General features: G+C 40.8%; 1 protein-coding gene across 6 annotated transcripts in view; it reads right to left on the bottom strand.

Moving 5' to 3' along the window:
* Positions 1 to 15,962, bottom strand: part of RUFY3 (RUN and FYVE domain containing 3) — a 78,441-nt gene extending 62,479 nt beyond the window's left edge. Inside the window, exons 1-2 of one of the 6 annotated variants that reach the window (XM_019534264.1) lie at positions 15,082 to 15,962; positions 1,564 to 1,617 (exon numbers count right to left, since the gene is read on the bottom strand). In XM_019534264.1, coding sequence (XP_019389809.1) covers positions 1,564 to 1,617; positions 15,082 to 15,259 — 232 coding nt within the window. In that variant the 5' untranslated portion in view covers positions 15,260 to 15,962. Of the gene's footprint in view, positions 1 to 1,563; positions 1,618 to 2,446; positions 2,543 to 15,081 lie in introns of those variants that run through there. The other 5 variants (XM_019534269.1, XM_019534267.1, XM_019534266.1 and 2 more) reach the window with 5 other exon arrangements.
* Between the last annotated feature and the right edge of the window lie 579 nt (positions 15,963 to 16,541).

Here is a 16,541-nt window from a genome sequence, read left to right as displayed (position 1 = left end):
GAGGGACCTAGACAGATCATCTAGTCCGACGCCCTGCCATGGGCAGGAAGGAGCACTGGGGGTGGGAGGGGTCATAAGACCCCAGCCAGGTACCTATCCAGTCTTCTCTTGAAGATTTCCAAGGAAGGTGAGAGCACCACCTCTCTAGGAAGCTTATTCCAGGCTCTGGCCACCCTTACACCCTTCTGGCCCTGGGTGCCAAGTAAGAAGAGGTACAGGTGTACTCTGGTAATATTCCCATGCCAGGAATTCCCAAAACAGTCCCCAGCTGCTGTTGTTTTAGGAGTAACAGCTGGGGCAGGCAGAGTATTCACAGACGCAGCAGCAGCTTAGCCGGGACTGTTTGAGTTTCTAGTGCAGGTAGGACTGCTGCCCCCACCCCAACCCTGCTCTCACAACTGGATCCCAACCTACTCTTCTAACCCACGTGCCCCCCACTTTCAGAACTGTACAACAAACCCCCTCCTGTCCCATAGGGTTTGCCGTGGACTCCAACTTTGTACACCTCCCCAATCTGCCACATACCACGCACACAGGCTGTTAATGCCACTGGTGGTACCTGTGCCACAGGCTGGTCACCCCCCTGCCACACTTATACAAAAGCTTAAAATTTAAGCATAAGCAGTCCCATTAGTCATACAAGCAAAAAGTTACATGCATGTTTGCTAAATCAAGCACTACTTTCTTTCTTCCTTTCAAGTGCCACTAAGAAGCATTTTGAAAAAAATAAGATTGAATTAGGATCATAAAAAAAAAAAAATCACAGGGCTGGAAGAAACCCTCAAGGGTCAGGTAGCATAACCCTCTGCACAAATGTAGGATGCACTATTATGCCATCCCATAAAAATGCCTATCCATCCTGAATCTGTTTCATCTTTTGATTAGAACGTATAATAGCACAGATTGAAAATTTGGTATGAAGTCTCAACAAGATTTTTTTTAAAAGTCATGTTTTAAAACCTAATTTTAAATGTCTTGGATCTATATCACTCAGCCCTGGAAACTGTCATTCCAGCTACCGATTCAGAAGGACAGTAGCTTCATACAGTGTTCCAGAATAAGAAAACTAGTCCCACACCTTCTAAACTTTTATTGTGGTCTCATCTTCATTTTAAGAACTAACAGCTTTATCTTTTCATGGTTTTTTGTTTTAAATTCTTATCAGTGTTAATTTAAGAAAAGGCAAGACTGGACAGATGGGACCAATATCAAGACAGATCAAATTTGGAACACAAAAGTCTTTACAATGTTCTTTAAAAAAAGGTAATCAGTTTAAAAAAAAAAAAAATACCACCACATACATACATGCATGCATGCCTGTTGTGAGTGAAAACATTTTGTTTAAAATATCAACAGTAAAAACCATACATTTCAAGCCAAATGATGCAACTAATACAGCACTGTTCAGATGGTGAACCTAGTTCAACTAGACAAGCATGTTTATAAATCACATTTATTACCAATGAAAAGGAAAACTGTAGCTGGTACTCAGACTCAGTGTGATATCTTAAAAACCAAAGACAAGTGGAAATAAAAGCTGAAAGATGTTGGTGTGGCACGCACCTTCAGTATCATCACGCAATTGCTCCACCAAATCTGTCAAATCCTCCCAAGAGTCTTTGCAAACAGCAAAAAGAAAGGAAAAGAAAGAAAATATGTCATGCAAGCCATAATCTAAAGGAAAGATTCAAAATCAAGATATAAGAAAGGGAAAACTGAAAGGGAAATTTTTGTAATAAGATGACTCGGTAGTGATAAGAGATTTGCAGTTCAAAAGAGTTTATTAGTTTGCACAAAGCAATATAACAAGGCTTTTTTGTTGGTGGTTTTTGTTTTGGGTGGTTAAGAAGAGATAGCTTTTTATTTTTAATAAGAGCTAGCAAGTAATTCATACTAGGTAGAACTGGGGTATGTTTAACTCTCAACATGACTAATACTTGTGTAAACCATTTCCTAATAAAGAATTCCATGTAGAAATCTATACTTTTGTTTTATAACTATGAAGATCAAGGAACTAAACTTGTGATATCAAACTTCTCCATGTGACACTGGCATATGCTTCAGGTTTCTTCCCCCCCCCCCACAACCTTTCAATTTGACATCATAAATAAAAGAAGGAAATAGAGCTAAAAGTGAAAAGCAAAAACTCTATATGCTCTGTGTTTTAAAGACAATGTACACAAGACACAAGCAAGACTAAACAGTGACATTCCTGCTCTACAGAGTGCGACTCACATTTTAAAGAGATTTTCACAAAAAATGGCGTGCCAACATCGCAAACAAAAACACTTGATTCTGCTGCTGTCCTGCAAGCTGCTGATAGGCAAAGGGGAGGAGGCAGAAAAGTGGGCAGGACAGAGAAAGCATAGCAAGTCTCTGTCCTTGACTCCATAAACAGTTACCAAACCAGAACTGTAAGTTAACAAATTCTTGGCTTCTTACTTACGTGTTTTGTTCTCTCCTGAAACACTAGTTCTCATTCAGTATGTATGCTTGAGAGGTGAGAAAATTTAATTCCTTCTTCCAAACAGAGCTCTGGGCAAAGTACATTTCCTATGACCTCCTTTCTCCTTCCCACTCTGAAAAGCTACTGCTCACCTCCTCCCCAAACCAAGAAACCAGTGTTGACTTAAACAACAAAACACTTTGCACTGAACAGCTCATTAAGCACAAGAACTCTTCCATATTAGAGTCTTGATGACCAATTTCTATATTTTATTATTCTATTAAACTCTACAGTTAATACCAATTCCTTTTTTTGAAAATAAGTTTCATACCTTATTTCTTTAATGAGACCTATATTTACTTTTTCATAAATAACTGAGTATCTACATCTAAAGAGACTAAGGAAGTGGAACAGATTCTCATTTTCAGAAACAGTATATGCACTGAAGATAGTGTCTTTCAGAAATTAAATATTTGAGGAAAACACTTTACATAATGGAATGCTACTGATAAAAAAGCTGAGGTTGCTTCTATCCATTGGCATAGCACTTTACTCTTTTAGTCATTAAACAGTCCAACAACTCCTGTAAATATTTAATAACATTTGCAAGCCTAAGAAGAAACTACCAAATACTAGGACTTACACTGCATGTACCTTAGTTGTCAGGTAAAAGGGATCATAGGCTAAATGAGAGAGAGAAAGAGAGAGACTTCTTGACTTTTAAACCTGTGTTATAAAAAGGTTAAACACAAAAGGTGAAAGTGCAGAGAAGTGTGTGCCCCCCCCTCCCCCGGGACTGAGCATGAAACACTTGTCAGTAACAAAAGCATCCATATCAGCAGAGGTTGAAACCTCCTCCCTAACAGTGCCCTTCATGGGGTTACACATTTAGAACAAGTGTCCATCTTCCACCTTGCAGCGTCCCTTCAATGGACACAAACTGGTCCGAGTAAAAGACAGAAAGAGAACTGGTAAAACCCTTTTTACTACATAATAAGGACTTTGCACTTAACGTAAAAAGATAAGAGAAAAATATGGCTATTGTTTTTAACTTTTCTTTATGCAACTGACAGCAGTTTGTGGAAATTCCTTTCCTCAATAACCCTGTATAGTTAGCTTTTCCTCTTTTACGTTAATGTTTTCAAATAGCAAAGAAGAAAACTCAAAACAAGTAACTTAAGTATCTCAAATACTACATTTTTAGACAGCTCTTTTTACCTTCATGGCATCCCTTTAACAGAATGTCCTACTTTGACTTGGATGTTGCCATTAAATATCTAGTTAATTATGCCATAGTGCTAGAAGTCTTAATTAGTCTCTGTGTATAAAGGAAGACTTAATTAGATGCTACCCTACAGTTAAAAACAGTTCCTTAAAATTTAATGAGAAAGGGAAATCTGGAGGCAATAAAAAAGCATGAGAGAAACAGGTGTCTACGAAGGATCAGCTATCTTCTATGCCACCAATTTGTTTCTACTATTAAGAATCCTAACAAAGTACATAGAATCATAGAAAATGAGGGTTGGAAGGGACCTCAGGAGGTCACATCTAGTCCAACCCCCTGCTCAGGACCAGCCTCAACTAGATCATCCCAACCAAGCCTTTGCCTAGCTGGGTTTTGAAAATCTCCAAGGATGGAGCTTCCACCACCTCTCTGGGTAACCTGTTCCAGTGCTTGCTACACTCCTAGGAAGAACATTCTTCCCAAGATCTAACCTAAGCTTCCCTTGCTGCAACTCGAGACCATGGCTCCTTGTTCTGTCATCACCCATCACTGAGAAGAGTCTAGCTCCATCCTCTATCAAACCCTTCAAGTAGTTGAAGGCTACTATTAAGTCCCCTCTCAGTTTCCTCTTGTCTAGACTAAATAAGCCCAGTTCCCTTAGTCTTTTCCTCATAAGTCATGCCCCCCAGCCCCCTCACCATTTTTGTCACCCTTCACTGGGCTCTCTCCAATTTGTCCACATCCTTTCTATAGTGGGGGACCCAAAACTGAACACAGTACTCCAGATGTGGCCTCACCAGTGCTGAATAGAAGGGGGAAAAAAGAAAAATCACCAGCACACCTACCAATGCAGCCCAATATTGTTAGCCTTCTTGGCAACAAGGGCACACTGCTGGCTCATATTCAGCTTACTGTCCACTGTAACCCCAGGTCCTTTTCTGCAGAACTGCTGCCCAGTCAGTCAGCCCCCAGCCTCTACTAGTGCATGGGATTGTTCTGTCCCAACTGCAGGACTTTGCACTTGTCCTTGTTGAACCTCATGAGATTCCTTTCAGCCCAATCCTCCTATTTGTCTAGATCACTCTGAATCCTAGCCCTACCCTCTGGCATATCTACTACCCCCACAGCTAGGTGTCATCTGCAATTGTAGCTATTAAATGAAGAACCCACATATATTTCCTTGCCATTAAAATAATCCGTTGCCTCTGAACCTTCACCTCTATGAAGGTGATCACCCAAATTATCAATTTTTCCTTTAAGATTCGAAAACAGATCATAGCAGAAATCCACATACATATAATATATTCATAATAAGTGGTATAAATAATAAGAGCAAATTGTCCATAGTAAGATCAATGATATAAATGGAGGCCTTGAACCCAAATAATTAAAAAGCAGGAAGTGGGCACTGAAAAGGCTGCATTTGTATAAGCAAATATATTAAAGCTTTAAAAACAAAAACAAAAAAGAACTCAAATAAGTTTGACAACTCGTGTGGCCATATTTTTTAAACTGCAATTTTTAAAGAAAAACCATTGCACAGGTATATTCATTTCTCTAAAGACTGGACTCATGAGCAAGACAGATCCAGAGTGAAAACAAGGAACGCATTAATAATATTGTAAGAGCTATTCTAAAAAAAAAAAAAAAAAAAAATATCAAAGGAACTACAATGTCCTGCCCTGGCCCCACCATGACCATCCGCTGCAATATGATGAAGTCAGAAATATGGGAAGGTCATGCTTTCTTTTGGCATATGGACTGCAAAAAATACTATATCAAGCTGGAAACCACCCCCAGGGGAATACTGCTAAACACTGCAATGCCACACTAGTAAACAACCTCAAAAACTTCATACAGAAGACCCAGCTACACACTGAGGAAGTATGGCTTGTGGTCTCTGACATAATGGAAAGAGGCAGGGGAAATGCAGTATCTGATTTGATATAAATGTTTTTCTGACAGCAGTTGGGAAGAATCTAATAGCAAGAGTGGCTAGAGACCAGAAGAGGCTTTGCTTTAGGTTGCTTCATTTAAATCTGAACAAATATCTAACACAGCCCTCCTCACCCAAAGCTGAACAAAATACTGTACCACTGGTCTTGTGCACATAACCTACATATTTAGTTCGAGTGACCTACAAGATTCACTCTAGGAAAAAAACACTGAACATAGGATATAGCATTCTGTGCTTGAGCTCCTTCCTCAAACAAATGAAGCGCTTAACACACACAACCACATCATTTGTAGATAGGCACCCACTATATAATAAATCCTCAGGATGGGGCGGAGGGGCTGGAACAACACAGAATAGCCCTAGACCTGACATTCTGCTTAAAACATTATCCTTTCCCACAAAGTAAATTTAAGACAATGTTCTTAAGACCTTTTTAAGGATACTCCCAGCAGCAACTTGGAGACAAATACAAAACATGGTAGCAATTAAAGACCAACACCCAATAGAAAAGCTAGCGTTTGTTCTTATGCGTAAAATGCATCTATAAACACTCGACTTCTTCCCTCTTTGCTATCAAAATGCCAAGTGAAACAAAATGAGAATTGCAGACAAATATGATCTGGGAATTACACAAGCCATGAACAAAAACACTTCACAGAAGTAAAAAAAAAAAAAAGACAGAAGTCTTTAAAATTATGTTGCAAATGCCTCAACTAAAATGAAGAACCAAACCAGAGCATGAACTCAAAATAAATCAACACAGAAGTTTCTTCACACACACACAGTCTCAGTGCTCTACTGTATCAAAAGACTGCTCTTTCACAGAAAAAAAAAAAACCAGTCACTGTTTAGCCATCTCAAACTGACCATTCATAAGTGCTTTGTAAGTGGTGCAACCCTGAAAGTTCTGTATTTCTTAGTCTCAAAAATACTTAAAGCCATAATTCTATTAATTTATAAAGCACCCTCTACCAACCATAGTATCTGCAGCTTCACTGTTAGATGGCTCTCAATACTCTTATGAATCATATAAAAGGAGGGCTAGAAGGGACCTCAAGAAGTCATCTAGTCTAGCCCTCTGCTGGACTAGTATCAACTCTATTTTAGAGGTGAAAGAAATGATGGAAACTTGTGCTTACGAGAAGGTCAGCAACCAGATTCTTTTGCTGGTTGTATTCTCAACTGCTCCTTCTCAAAAAGATGCCATGTGTGAAAAAGTGGAAAGTCATATAGAAGGACTGGAAATACAAAAGCTCTGTACATGCTAGTTACGTAAGTAGGCCCACAAAAAAACTACCATCAAATTAGGGTGACCACCTTTTCAAAATGAAAAAGGTGGGACACATGGCCACCTCTCCCCCATCTGCCCTCACTGGCAGCATGGCCAAAGCAAAGCTGAGCAGAGAGGGGGTGGATGTGGGCTGCCCACTGCAGGCTTCCGGGCTGCCTGGGGCTGTCAGCAGCGGGATGCAGGGGGTGCCATGTGCATGTGCGCACCTGCATGCCTTACCTACAGGAACCCCATGCTAGCCATGTGCCCCCTGCCTGTCCAGCAGCAGCAGGGGACACAACTCCCCACCACTGCCAGGTGAACAGGGAGTGCCTTGACATGGCAGCATTGCCAGGGTGGAACCCCCAAGGCCACAGCAAGCGGCCCACATCTGCCAGCACACCATCCACAAATTGTAGGGAAGGGGCACATGACTCGGTGCCCCCCAGCACCACTCCCTCCCTCACTGTTGAGGCCTCAATCTGCCCACCCCCATGCCCTCTTCCCCCCCATAGACATACCTGCAGGGAGCTGCTCTCCATGATGCCTGGCTGTCTTGCAAGCCACATGCACACATGTAGGTGAGCACATGCATGTAGCACCCCCTGCATCCCACTCCTGACAGCCCCAAGCAACCTGGAACTCTGCCAGCTTGCAAGGGGAAACCCACTCTTTTCCATGGTTTTCCACAGTGAATGGAAAACCTGGATTCCTGCATGAAACTGAATCTGGGACAAATGTTGTCCCAGAGTCATGAAGCCCAGGACTGGGACTTAACATTCCCATTCCGGGACTGTCCTGACCTATTAGGGATGAGTTGTCACCCTAAATCAAAATGTGGATGAATTTTACGGTATGTTACAAATAAAGACAGACTACATTTCAGTAACAACAAATGCAGGAGAAAACAATTTTTAAAGTCAACAGGAACGAAAAAAAGGAAAGAAAGCGCTGCAGGTCTCTCCTGCATAATTAAAAACATATGGACAGTGAAATCTCAACAGGGGAGAGTCAATTTCAAGTTTTGCCATCATACTCGAGCATTAATAAAGTAATTTGGACTTTCAAGAAGTGACATGATGAATCTGAGTCTGCAGTCAAAAGTAACACAGGAAAAAACTTCTCATCTTACTTAAGACAGTAATTTATCTATCTGGCATGAAAAACAAAATATCAGTTTACATATGACAAGCAGGAGGCTGTATTCAGGTCATGGCCACTGACATCTCTATATTTCTATGCCTTCATTAAATGTCTGGTTGTTTGGATACAATGGAAATCTCCCAGTCTCGTAAATGTAAACTACATGTAAATTGTCTGTACACAGCCTGCTCCATTTTCTCTGTTCTTTCTCCTGGCATACCAAGACTGCAACAAACTAAGCAGTCACCAGTTTCTTCTAAGCTGTTTTGGAGAAACCTGTGGGCACAAGTAAATCTGACAAGAATCAGGTCAATCTGAAATTTCAACTTGCAATGTAGGAAAAAAAACTCTGCAAAAGTAGGAGGGAGGGCATTAGCAGACGCAAAGAAAAATACTTTCAAGTTTATTTGGTTGTCTTAGTTTACAGAAATTTAAAATTAATCATTTCAAGGGCACCAAATAATCAAGATTACAGATTAAAGAATAGTAGGATGCATGATCCTGTAAAAGCTTTGGGAAAGGCGACTGTGAATAACATGTTAAACCCATCAACACTGTTCATCTCAGCAAGAAAATAAGCAAGTAAGACCTTAATATCTAAGCAAGGTTCTTGAAAATTATCAAGTGCAAGATCACTTTAGAATACTGAGGGAAATTATGGTCCATTTCTTTAAAAGAACAAGTAATAATTTTAAAAGCACCCAAGGGTCAAATTTACAGAATTATTTATACACCTGAGGTGCAGATAGATATCTAGTATGATTTACAAGAGTGCTTAATGTGACTTCTCAGTTGTTTCCTAGAAGTCAGTTGAAAGAAAAAAATACAAGTAGTTACCTAACTGGATCAAAAAAAGCTTAAAACCTAATTTTTTAAAATGTGATTTTAAAGGTTGTCTACATATACACATTGTTTATACAATGCAGATTATCCTAATAAATTTAGGGGGAAAATCAACTAATAACAATAAATGGCATCATAATAGTGGTGTAATTCATTCACAGCATGGATGAAAGTTGTAGCTATTTAACTTTTTCAATTAAAAAAAAATTAGCACCTTAACCAGAATAGTTAAAAAAAAAAAAAAACAGTACAGCACTCAGTGCTTTAGGCCTTTGGCTCCTAAGACCCATTACATTACTCAAGTCGCAAGTCACTTTTAAAAATGAAACATAAGAGTTCTTGGGAATTTTAGTCAACTCTACTAAGGCTCTGATGGGTAGGTAAAACGAGCTGAAACTGCTGACAAAAGATGAAAGAAGAAAAGTTAGGTCTGACTTCTATAGCCAAAAAAGAGGGGGAAAAGAGAAGATAACAAAAGTATATCAGATCTAAGAAGGGAGAGAATAAATCAGTATAAATAAACTGGTTAACACTGCTTACAAATTCAAAAAGAAGGACTAAAGAGCACTCATCTCTAAATTAGAATTCACACAGTAGCTGGAAGATTACAAGGTTTAAGAAAACCATTAGAAATTCAGTATGATAACTTTCTTTTTCTTTTTCTCTTCTATCATCTTATGTAAAAGAAGAAAAGAGTGGAAAAAAAGTTCACTAACTGTTCAGCATGATCACGACCTATGCAAAATTCTGAAGTTCTTTTACAAGATAAAGTGAAACTTATCTTATTTCGATTTATGCAAAATATCTAGCTGCAAGGCAACGAAATCAACCTGCTCAGTCATGGGGAGCCCTGTGGTTCACCCTGACCTGGCATAGCACTTGCTTTGTCTCAACTCCCAGGAAGGCTCAGGTGCAAGGTAAGTTCCAAGCCCTGCAACTCCTCAAGACCCAGCCCAGCAAATGGACTCCCCTCCTTTCAGCACCCTGAAAGCAAAGGGGTGCAGCACCATGCGTTGCTGCAGCACAGAGCTGTCAACTTGCCAACATGGGGGGAGGAGAGCAGTCAACCAAGCCTCACCATGCAGCTGGCATCAGGCTGCATCGAGGGGCTACCCTGCCACGTGTTCAATTTTAAGGCACAAGGGAAACTTGCCAAAAGTGTTACACGGTTTGTGGAATATTTTTGTGACTGGTTTCCCCAATTTTCTGAAGGTGTGGCTGGGTTACTGTTTATGTTGAGATTAAAAGGTTAATTATATCTTAAGTGTAACATCTGTCAGCAGCCTAAATTACTGTGTTTGCTAGAATTTAACATGCAACATGAGAAAATAAAGTCTCATCTTAGAGCTGAGTATGGGTAGGGCAGGGCAGGCAGCTGCCAAGGTTCAGGTTCAGGCTTCGTTGCCAGCTCTGCCTGTCTCCTCCCTGGTACTTGCCACACCTGCCACTTGCTCACTCACCCCTGCACCCCTCTTTCCCCTCGCACTCAACCCCCTCACCACACACAGTGGTTTCCCACAGCTCTCCCACACTCCCCACTGCCACACACTGTTCCTTGCCACCTGCACCACCCTGCCTCAGCCAGCAGTGCCAACATCTCCAGCTTGCAATAGCAGGGAGGAGCACCGAGGAGACTGCAGTAGTAGAGGAGCTTCTCTGGCTCCAATTCTGACCATGATCTGGGCATGGAGCCAGAGCTGTCAGTGGCCAAGCTGAGGACAGAGCTGGAGCCAGAGCCAGAGCCAAAACCTAAAATAAATGCTATGGGGGGAAGGAGGGCAAGTGCCTCAGCGGTGGGAGGGACAAATTAAAAAGGTCTCCCCAACAATTAGATTCTACATATGGAAAATTATCAACAAATTCATAATTTTCTATTATGGAATCTAATTACTGGGGAGTTGTCCAAAATTAAAGTTATCTTGGATGGGGTAAATAGGGTACGTACAATAATTATGATATACTGTTGCTAGAGGCTGAAAGTTATTGACTGTACCCGGAAGCTTGATTATGCTCCTTTTCCACAAGTCAAAAAGGACAGATTCTATTCTTAATTACCCCAGCGAACCCCAGATAATTTCTACTGAAGAAAAGGGAGTTATTCCAAATTTATACTGGCATAACTGAGATCAAAATCAGAGCTGAAAAGACTGTTTTTTGTCTGGAAAAAAGTGGGAACAAGAATATATAGCCATTTTTTCCTATTAAAAAAAAGCCAACTGCTGCAGACAGGATGTTTATTTCTTTTAAATATCAATGGCTAAGCAATAGCTCGCCTCGCACTTCTGTTTTACTGATACATCCTTATGTTCCTGAAATATTAACTCCTTTCTTGCTCCTCCATCTAAAATAACAAAATCAGGTTACTTAAGGGAATTCTAATGTAATCAGAGGCTCCTGAGTACAGAGATGACATAAGGCTTCTTCTCATAAATATTGAACACCTACTGTGCTCAATGTCACCCTCCACTTGGGGAATCCAGGATTAATAGCTGCAAAGGTTGCAACTGCTCATACATTCTCCATCCAGACAACAAATCACAGCACCTGCGGACATTTACAGATATAATCCAGGAGACAGGGTGGGGGGCACTTTAATTAATGCAGCTCTGAGAGCTGTGTGGATGAAAGCTCATGGAGTGTCACAAGATAGCCCCGTTTTTAAGATGACCATCCAATAATCAGATTCCATATATCAGGGTTGTCAACCAGGGGTATGCGTACCCCTCGGGGTACTTGGAAAGGTCATAGGAGGTATGTGCAGGCAGGTGGGGACAGAGTGTGCCCTGGGGGGTGGCGATGGCGGCATCTCCCACGGCACAGTCCCACAAAAATCGCCTCTTACTCGGCGGAGGAGGGGCGTACCAGGTGCCGCCGGCCCCATGTGGCACATCGCAGCGCCTCCCCTCCCCCCACTCCAGCTTGCTCACCTGATTGGCAACCGGGAGGCAGTGAGGCACAAAGGGTCCAAATGTGGGTGGGGAGCAGGAGTGTGTTTCTGTGAGCCCTCCCCCAGGAGCGGGGGGGGGAGGGCAGCAGCACCCCTCTGTGGACTGACCTGGGGCAAGGGGGCTCGCATGCAGAGGCCACCGCTGCACCCCAATATCCCATGGCTGGTTGCATGTCCAACGCCGCAGGCTGCTGACAGGTGGCACACAATTAGCCAGGTGCAAGGCCTGTCAGCAGCCTGCAGAGCTGCACATGTGACCAGCTGTGGGAGGATGAGCTGTGGGCCTGTATGTAGCACAATGGGAAAGAGATGGTGGACCTCATATGGTGGAAAGGGGACTGGCACAGACTTGTCAGAAGGAAGCCCTCCGAAGAGAATGAGGACAGTGACGACAATGAGGACAAGCAAAAGCACTAGAATGGCGACGGGTGCGCAGGTTCAGAATAGCAAAGTAGCAATATTTGCAAAGTATAAATCACATTATAGCCCGTCAGAAAGACAGGCTACAAAACCAAGGAATCAGTTGAAAATATTGGGAACCAGACATAGGAGAGACTAGAAACCATTAATGATTCCAACACAGTCAAGCAGTGCAGACTTCCCAGAAAGTTATAGAAAGACAATAAAATATAATAAATAATATACATAATAATAAATCAAAATTCTCCAAACTCAAAGCTCTCTTCACTGAGTTCCCTGTGCTGTTGCCATCATTCTCTTTCCTTCCTCATTTTCTCTTTTGTTCTCCCTGTCTACGGCCTTTCTTTCCTCTCATTGAAGACCTAATATTATTTCTTTCTTTTACAAGCAAGCACACTGCTCCTTCTTGCTCTCATTTCCCTTTTGGGCTGCTCATCTGTAACACCATAAGAACCAGTCATTGTGGGAGAGAAAACAGCCACTATGGAAACTACTGATGCCAAGACAGAAGCTCATCCTGAGGCACCACCACTGATGTTTTAGGAGCAGGGTGAAGTTTCTTACCTACCTTTATTTGTGCCAGGCATCATGGGTAATCTAGGTGTCACTATACTATACAACAGCTTACTGCTGATAGAATTGGAAGAAGCTGCAAGAAGAATCCCTTGAGGAACAGAAAGGGTTTAAGAGATGCACACATCCCACAGGCTGCTACTTTTAAACTATTTATAGCTTAATTATATTTCAAATTATTATTATTGTTACTAATAATATGACAATAAAAATAAAAATGATAAACAAGCTTGTGAGCCTCATTTTGTAAGGGGAAAGACATAGTGATCATCTTTGATAAAACCATGATCTGGGCCCCAACAGGCAGCACTCGCGCTCGCTCTCTCGCTCATGACCTTCCTAAACTGTAGGGCTACACACATCTAACAGGTCAGGTTAGTTTTACATGTTATTCAATTTATATCTGAAAAAAAAATTCCAGATATAAATGTGTCTGCAGAAAGGTCAGTATTTTCTAACAGGATCCAGTATTTAATAAATAAATAAAAAAAAATAAAAAAGCATCCTTAGCTACAATTTTGAAAATAAAAGCTATTATGCATAGAAGCATTTTATTCAGGTAGAAAGGGTTTGTTGTGTGTACTTTGGGTGTTCTTTTTTTAGATATGCATATGATTTGAATTAGTACATGATCAGATTACAGAAGATAGACATGTTTTCAGCATCTTTATAGAAGAGGCTAAGCAGAGCTGGGCCCAAACTAAATTAATGGTAGTCCAGCTTTCAGATTAAGTTTGGAGGATCATATAGAATGGAACCTGCATCTAAACAAATCCATGAGTGCAGAATGAATATCTGACCGAAGAGGTTCTCCAAAACTAACAGCAACACTGAACCCATTTTTCCACCTCTAATACTAGATCGAGATTTCCTAAAAAAAGGGCATGTGCATCACGCAAGTCACAGAAGATAAGAAATTTCTCTCAAAATCCACTCTTTTCACAATACTCAAAAAATGTACTTTCAACAAAGAACAGGCCATAAGACAAAAATGAGCAAATTCTAAAACTAGGAAGTAATATGAGTAACATAACACACAGATGCCACAGCAAGAAAATTCAAGGCCATATCTGCCATTTCATCCTCATACTTTCCATTATGCCTATTAGTTTGGACACCAGAGTCTGAAAGTGTGCACTGCAGTATCCAAGCACAATGGGAAACACTTAAAATGGATTTATTTTGAAACCCTTTGCATTCTTCATTACTTTGCCTTTGCAAGAGAGTCTGAGCTAATGGACTGCTTGTTGTCCCTGCAACCAATCTTATTTTCAAGACCAATTCCATACAAAAGTCCCATCTAGCAAATTATCAAAATAAGATGTTACTAATTTGACACAGCCAATGCCAAATGACTCAATAACTAGTTTGTAGAGTTACATCATGATAGTTACTGAATAAGAACCTACTGCTGAAAGAGGTTCTCAGCTTCAATTGATATGTCATTTCAAGGAGAGTTCAGCACCTTGCAGCACTGGATATTAAAGTAACTATTGGGTCACAAGCATGCTGTGTGAAATGCAACCCCCCACAGTTTACCATTATTTTTGTAGGACAGGATAGGATAGGGATTTTATGCATTATAAAGCTTTACATTGGTTCTTTCTATTTCATTCTCACTGCACTTCACCTGGATATTAAACTCCTACTGTCAGTCACATTACTAATCAGTACTCCTCCCAGAAAAGGAAAGACAAATGTTTTACATAGCTTTGTTCCAGGCCCCAGGCTTCAAAGCCATTGTAAACAACTGACTGCAGGAGTCCTAGTAACATCATCACCTGATACCAGACATGACTGCACAAGCCCTTGCGATTTGCCAAAAATTTATTCTCATACATAATTCCCATATTTTTGTGCTCCATTTTCTTTTTTAAAAACACAGCCTATTTACAAAACAGCTGAAAGATTTTTAATAACTGTTTAAAGAGGGATGTAAAAATAAAACGCACCAGTAAAAATATTCAGGTTATTTACTTCCCTATGACAATACAAAACCTCATCTCTTATGATGGACCTTCAGGGTTCTAAACTGAAAAAAAAAAATACAGCACATTTCTGATGCTGGAAAAAGATGCAATTATCTTTAGACTGTTTTCAGAGTTATATATTGTTTTGGCTGAGAGATACAATTCTGGTCAAGTTTTTCACAACATTATGAAAGCACCAGTATAGTGAAGACCACCCGTCTCCCACATTCCATGCTTGTAACAATGAGGCGGCTGCAGGGCTCCCCTACTACAGAATTTGACCATACCTTCATGGGTAGGTTCAGGGTCAGGCGTAAGTGAGATGTCATCCAGCTCGCGCAGGCAGAGCCATTCTCCATCCATTGACACTCGGAATTTGCAAAGATAGATGGTCTCCATGGCAGCCTGCGTGATCTTGTCTGTGGTGGGGGTTGGCATATCACTTTGAGGCGTCAGAGCAGACATGATGACTCAGCTGGTACAACAACAACAAAAAAAGGACTAGAAAGAAAAGCTTTCCAAATGGGGAAAAAAAAAAAAGAAATACCTTGCTGTTTAAGAGCAATTTGCTCAGGATGACACAAACTGCCCTTGTCTTTTCATATATACAAACACACACACACACACACACACACACAGAGCAAGACAAAAAATGATGCTCCTCTTCTTGTCTGTCTCCTCCTCCTTTCTCTCTGCCAATTCTCTTTCTTCAGCTGTGCTAGAGGCAATGAATCCTAAGCATCCAGAGAAATCTTGCCCTCTGCATCAAAAACAACAAGGAAAAAAAAAAAAAAAAAAAGGAAAGCTTCCTTTTTAGGTTTCCAAATCAAAATGAGGAAAAAAAACAACCACCCCAAAACAAACAAATAGATCTCCAGAAGTGCTGAATCGAAGTGCCAGCCTTTCTCCCCCAGATGAGCCAGAATACCGAGTGCTAATAGGATTGGTTGTGCGCAGTAGGCAGGGTGTTGACCAAAATGGCTGACTAATGAACTGAACTGAAAATTCAGACTCATGTGACCAGCTGCACTGAGTGTAGGGTGAGCAATTCCCAGGATGCTTTATAGATGCTGATGTAGAGAGAGCAAATTAGGCTGATATTGGTATCATCATCCATAGCCTCTTTTCATCAGACTATGCTAGTCAATCTGTGATCAGGCATAACACAATGCACATGTTTCTTTTCAGTCTGGCTTAAGCTAGAAACCAGCAAGGAATATCAATGCAATGACTACAAAGAGAGATTTGTACTCTTTTCACAGGCCTGGCTGCTTCTACATAAATTAAATAGAAGATCCGCATTTTTAGACTGAGTGTGCAAGTTACAGTTTAAATATCATATCCAGGCACCTGCAACTTTCTCAAAAACTACCTTTAGAACTAAAATTTCCCCATGAAAAAAAAAATATTACATGGATTTATCCTTTCAGATAAGCCTAACTTCTTTTTGAATTTTTAAAGCTTTATTAAACAAATTTTAAAAACGAATGGTGAAAGTGCAAAGGCATGTAACCCTCTCAATGGCAAAGCATAAAACATTTATCAGCAGGGATAGAGGATTTCTGTTCGCAATGGAAAAATACAGTAAAACACAGATTTTCTCATTAAGGAGAAAAACCTGGATTTTCTCTTTTAAGGAGAAAATTGCAGGTTAAGGGTGATTTCATCTTGCAGACTGGCAGTGTTCCAGCCTGCAAGGGTCTGGGGGGGAGTGGGAGGAGGGTAGTCAGGCAGGGGGCATCATGTG

This window comes from Crocodylus porosus, unplaced genomic scaffold, assembly GCF_001723895.1.
Source record: "Crocodylus porosus isolate Cpor-Errol unplaced genomic scaffold, CroPor_comp1, whole genome shotgun sequence".
In the NCBI taxonomy this organism is placed as follows: Eukaryota; Metazoa; Chordata; order Crocodylia; family Crocodylidae; genus Crocodylus; species Crocodylus porosus.
Note: the sequence above shows the minus strand (reverse complement) of the source record. Positions and strands in the feature narration are given on the sequence as shown.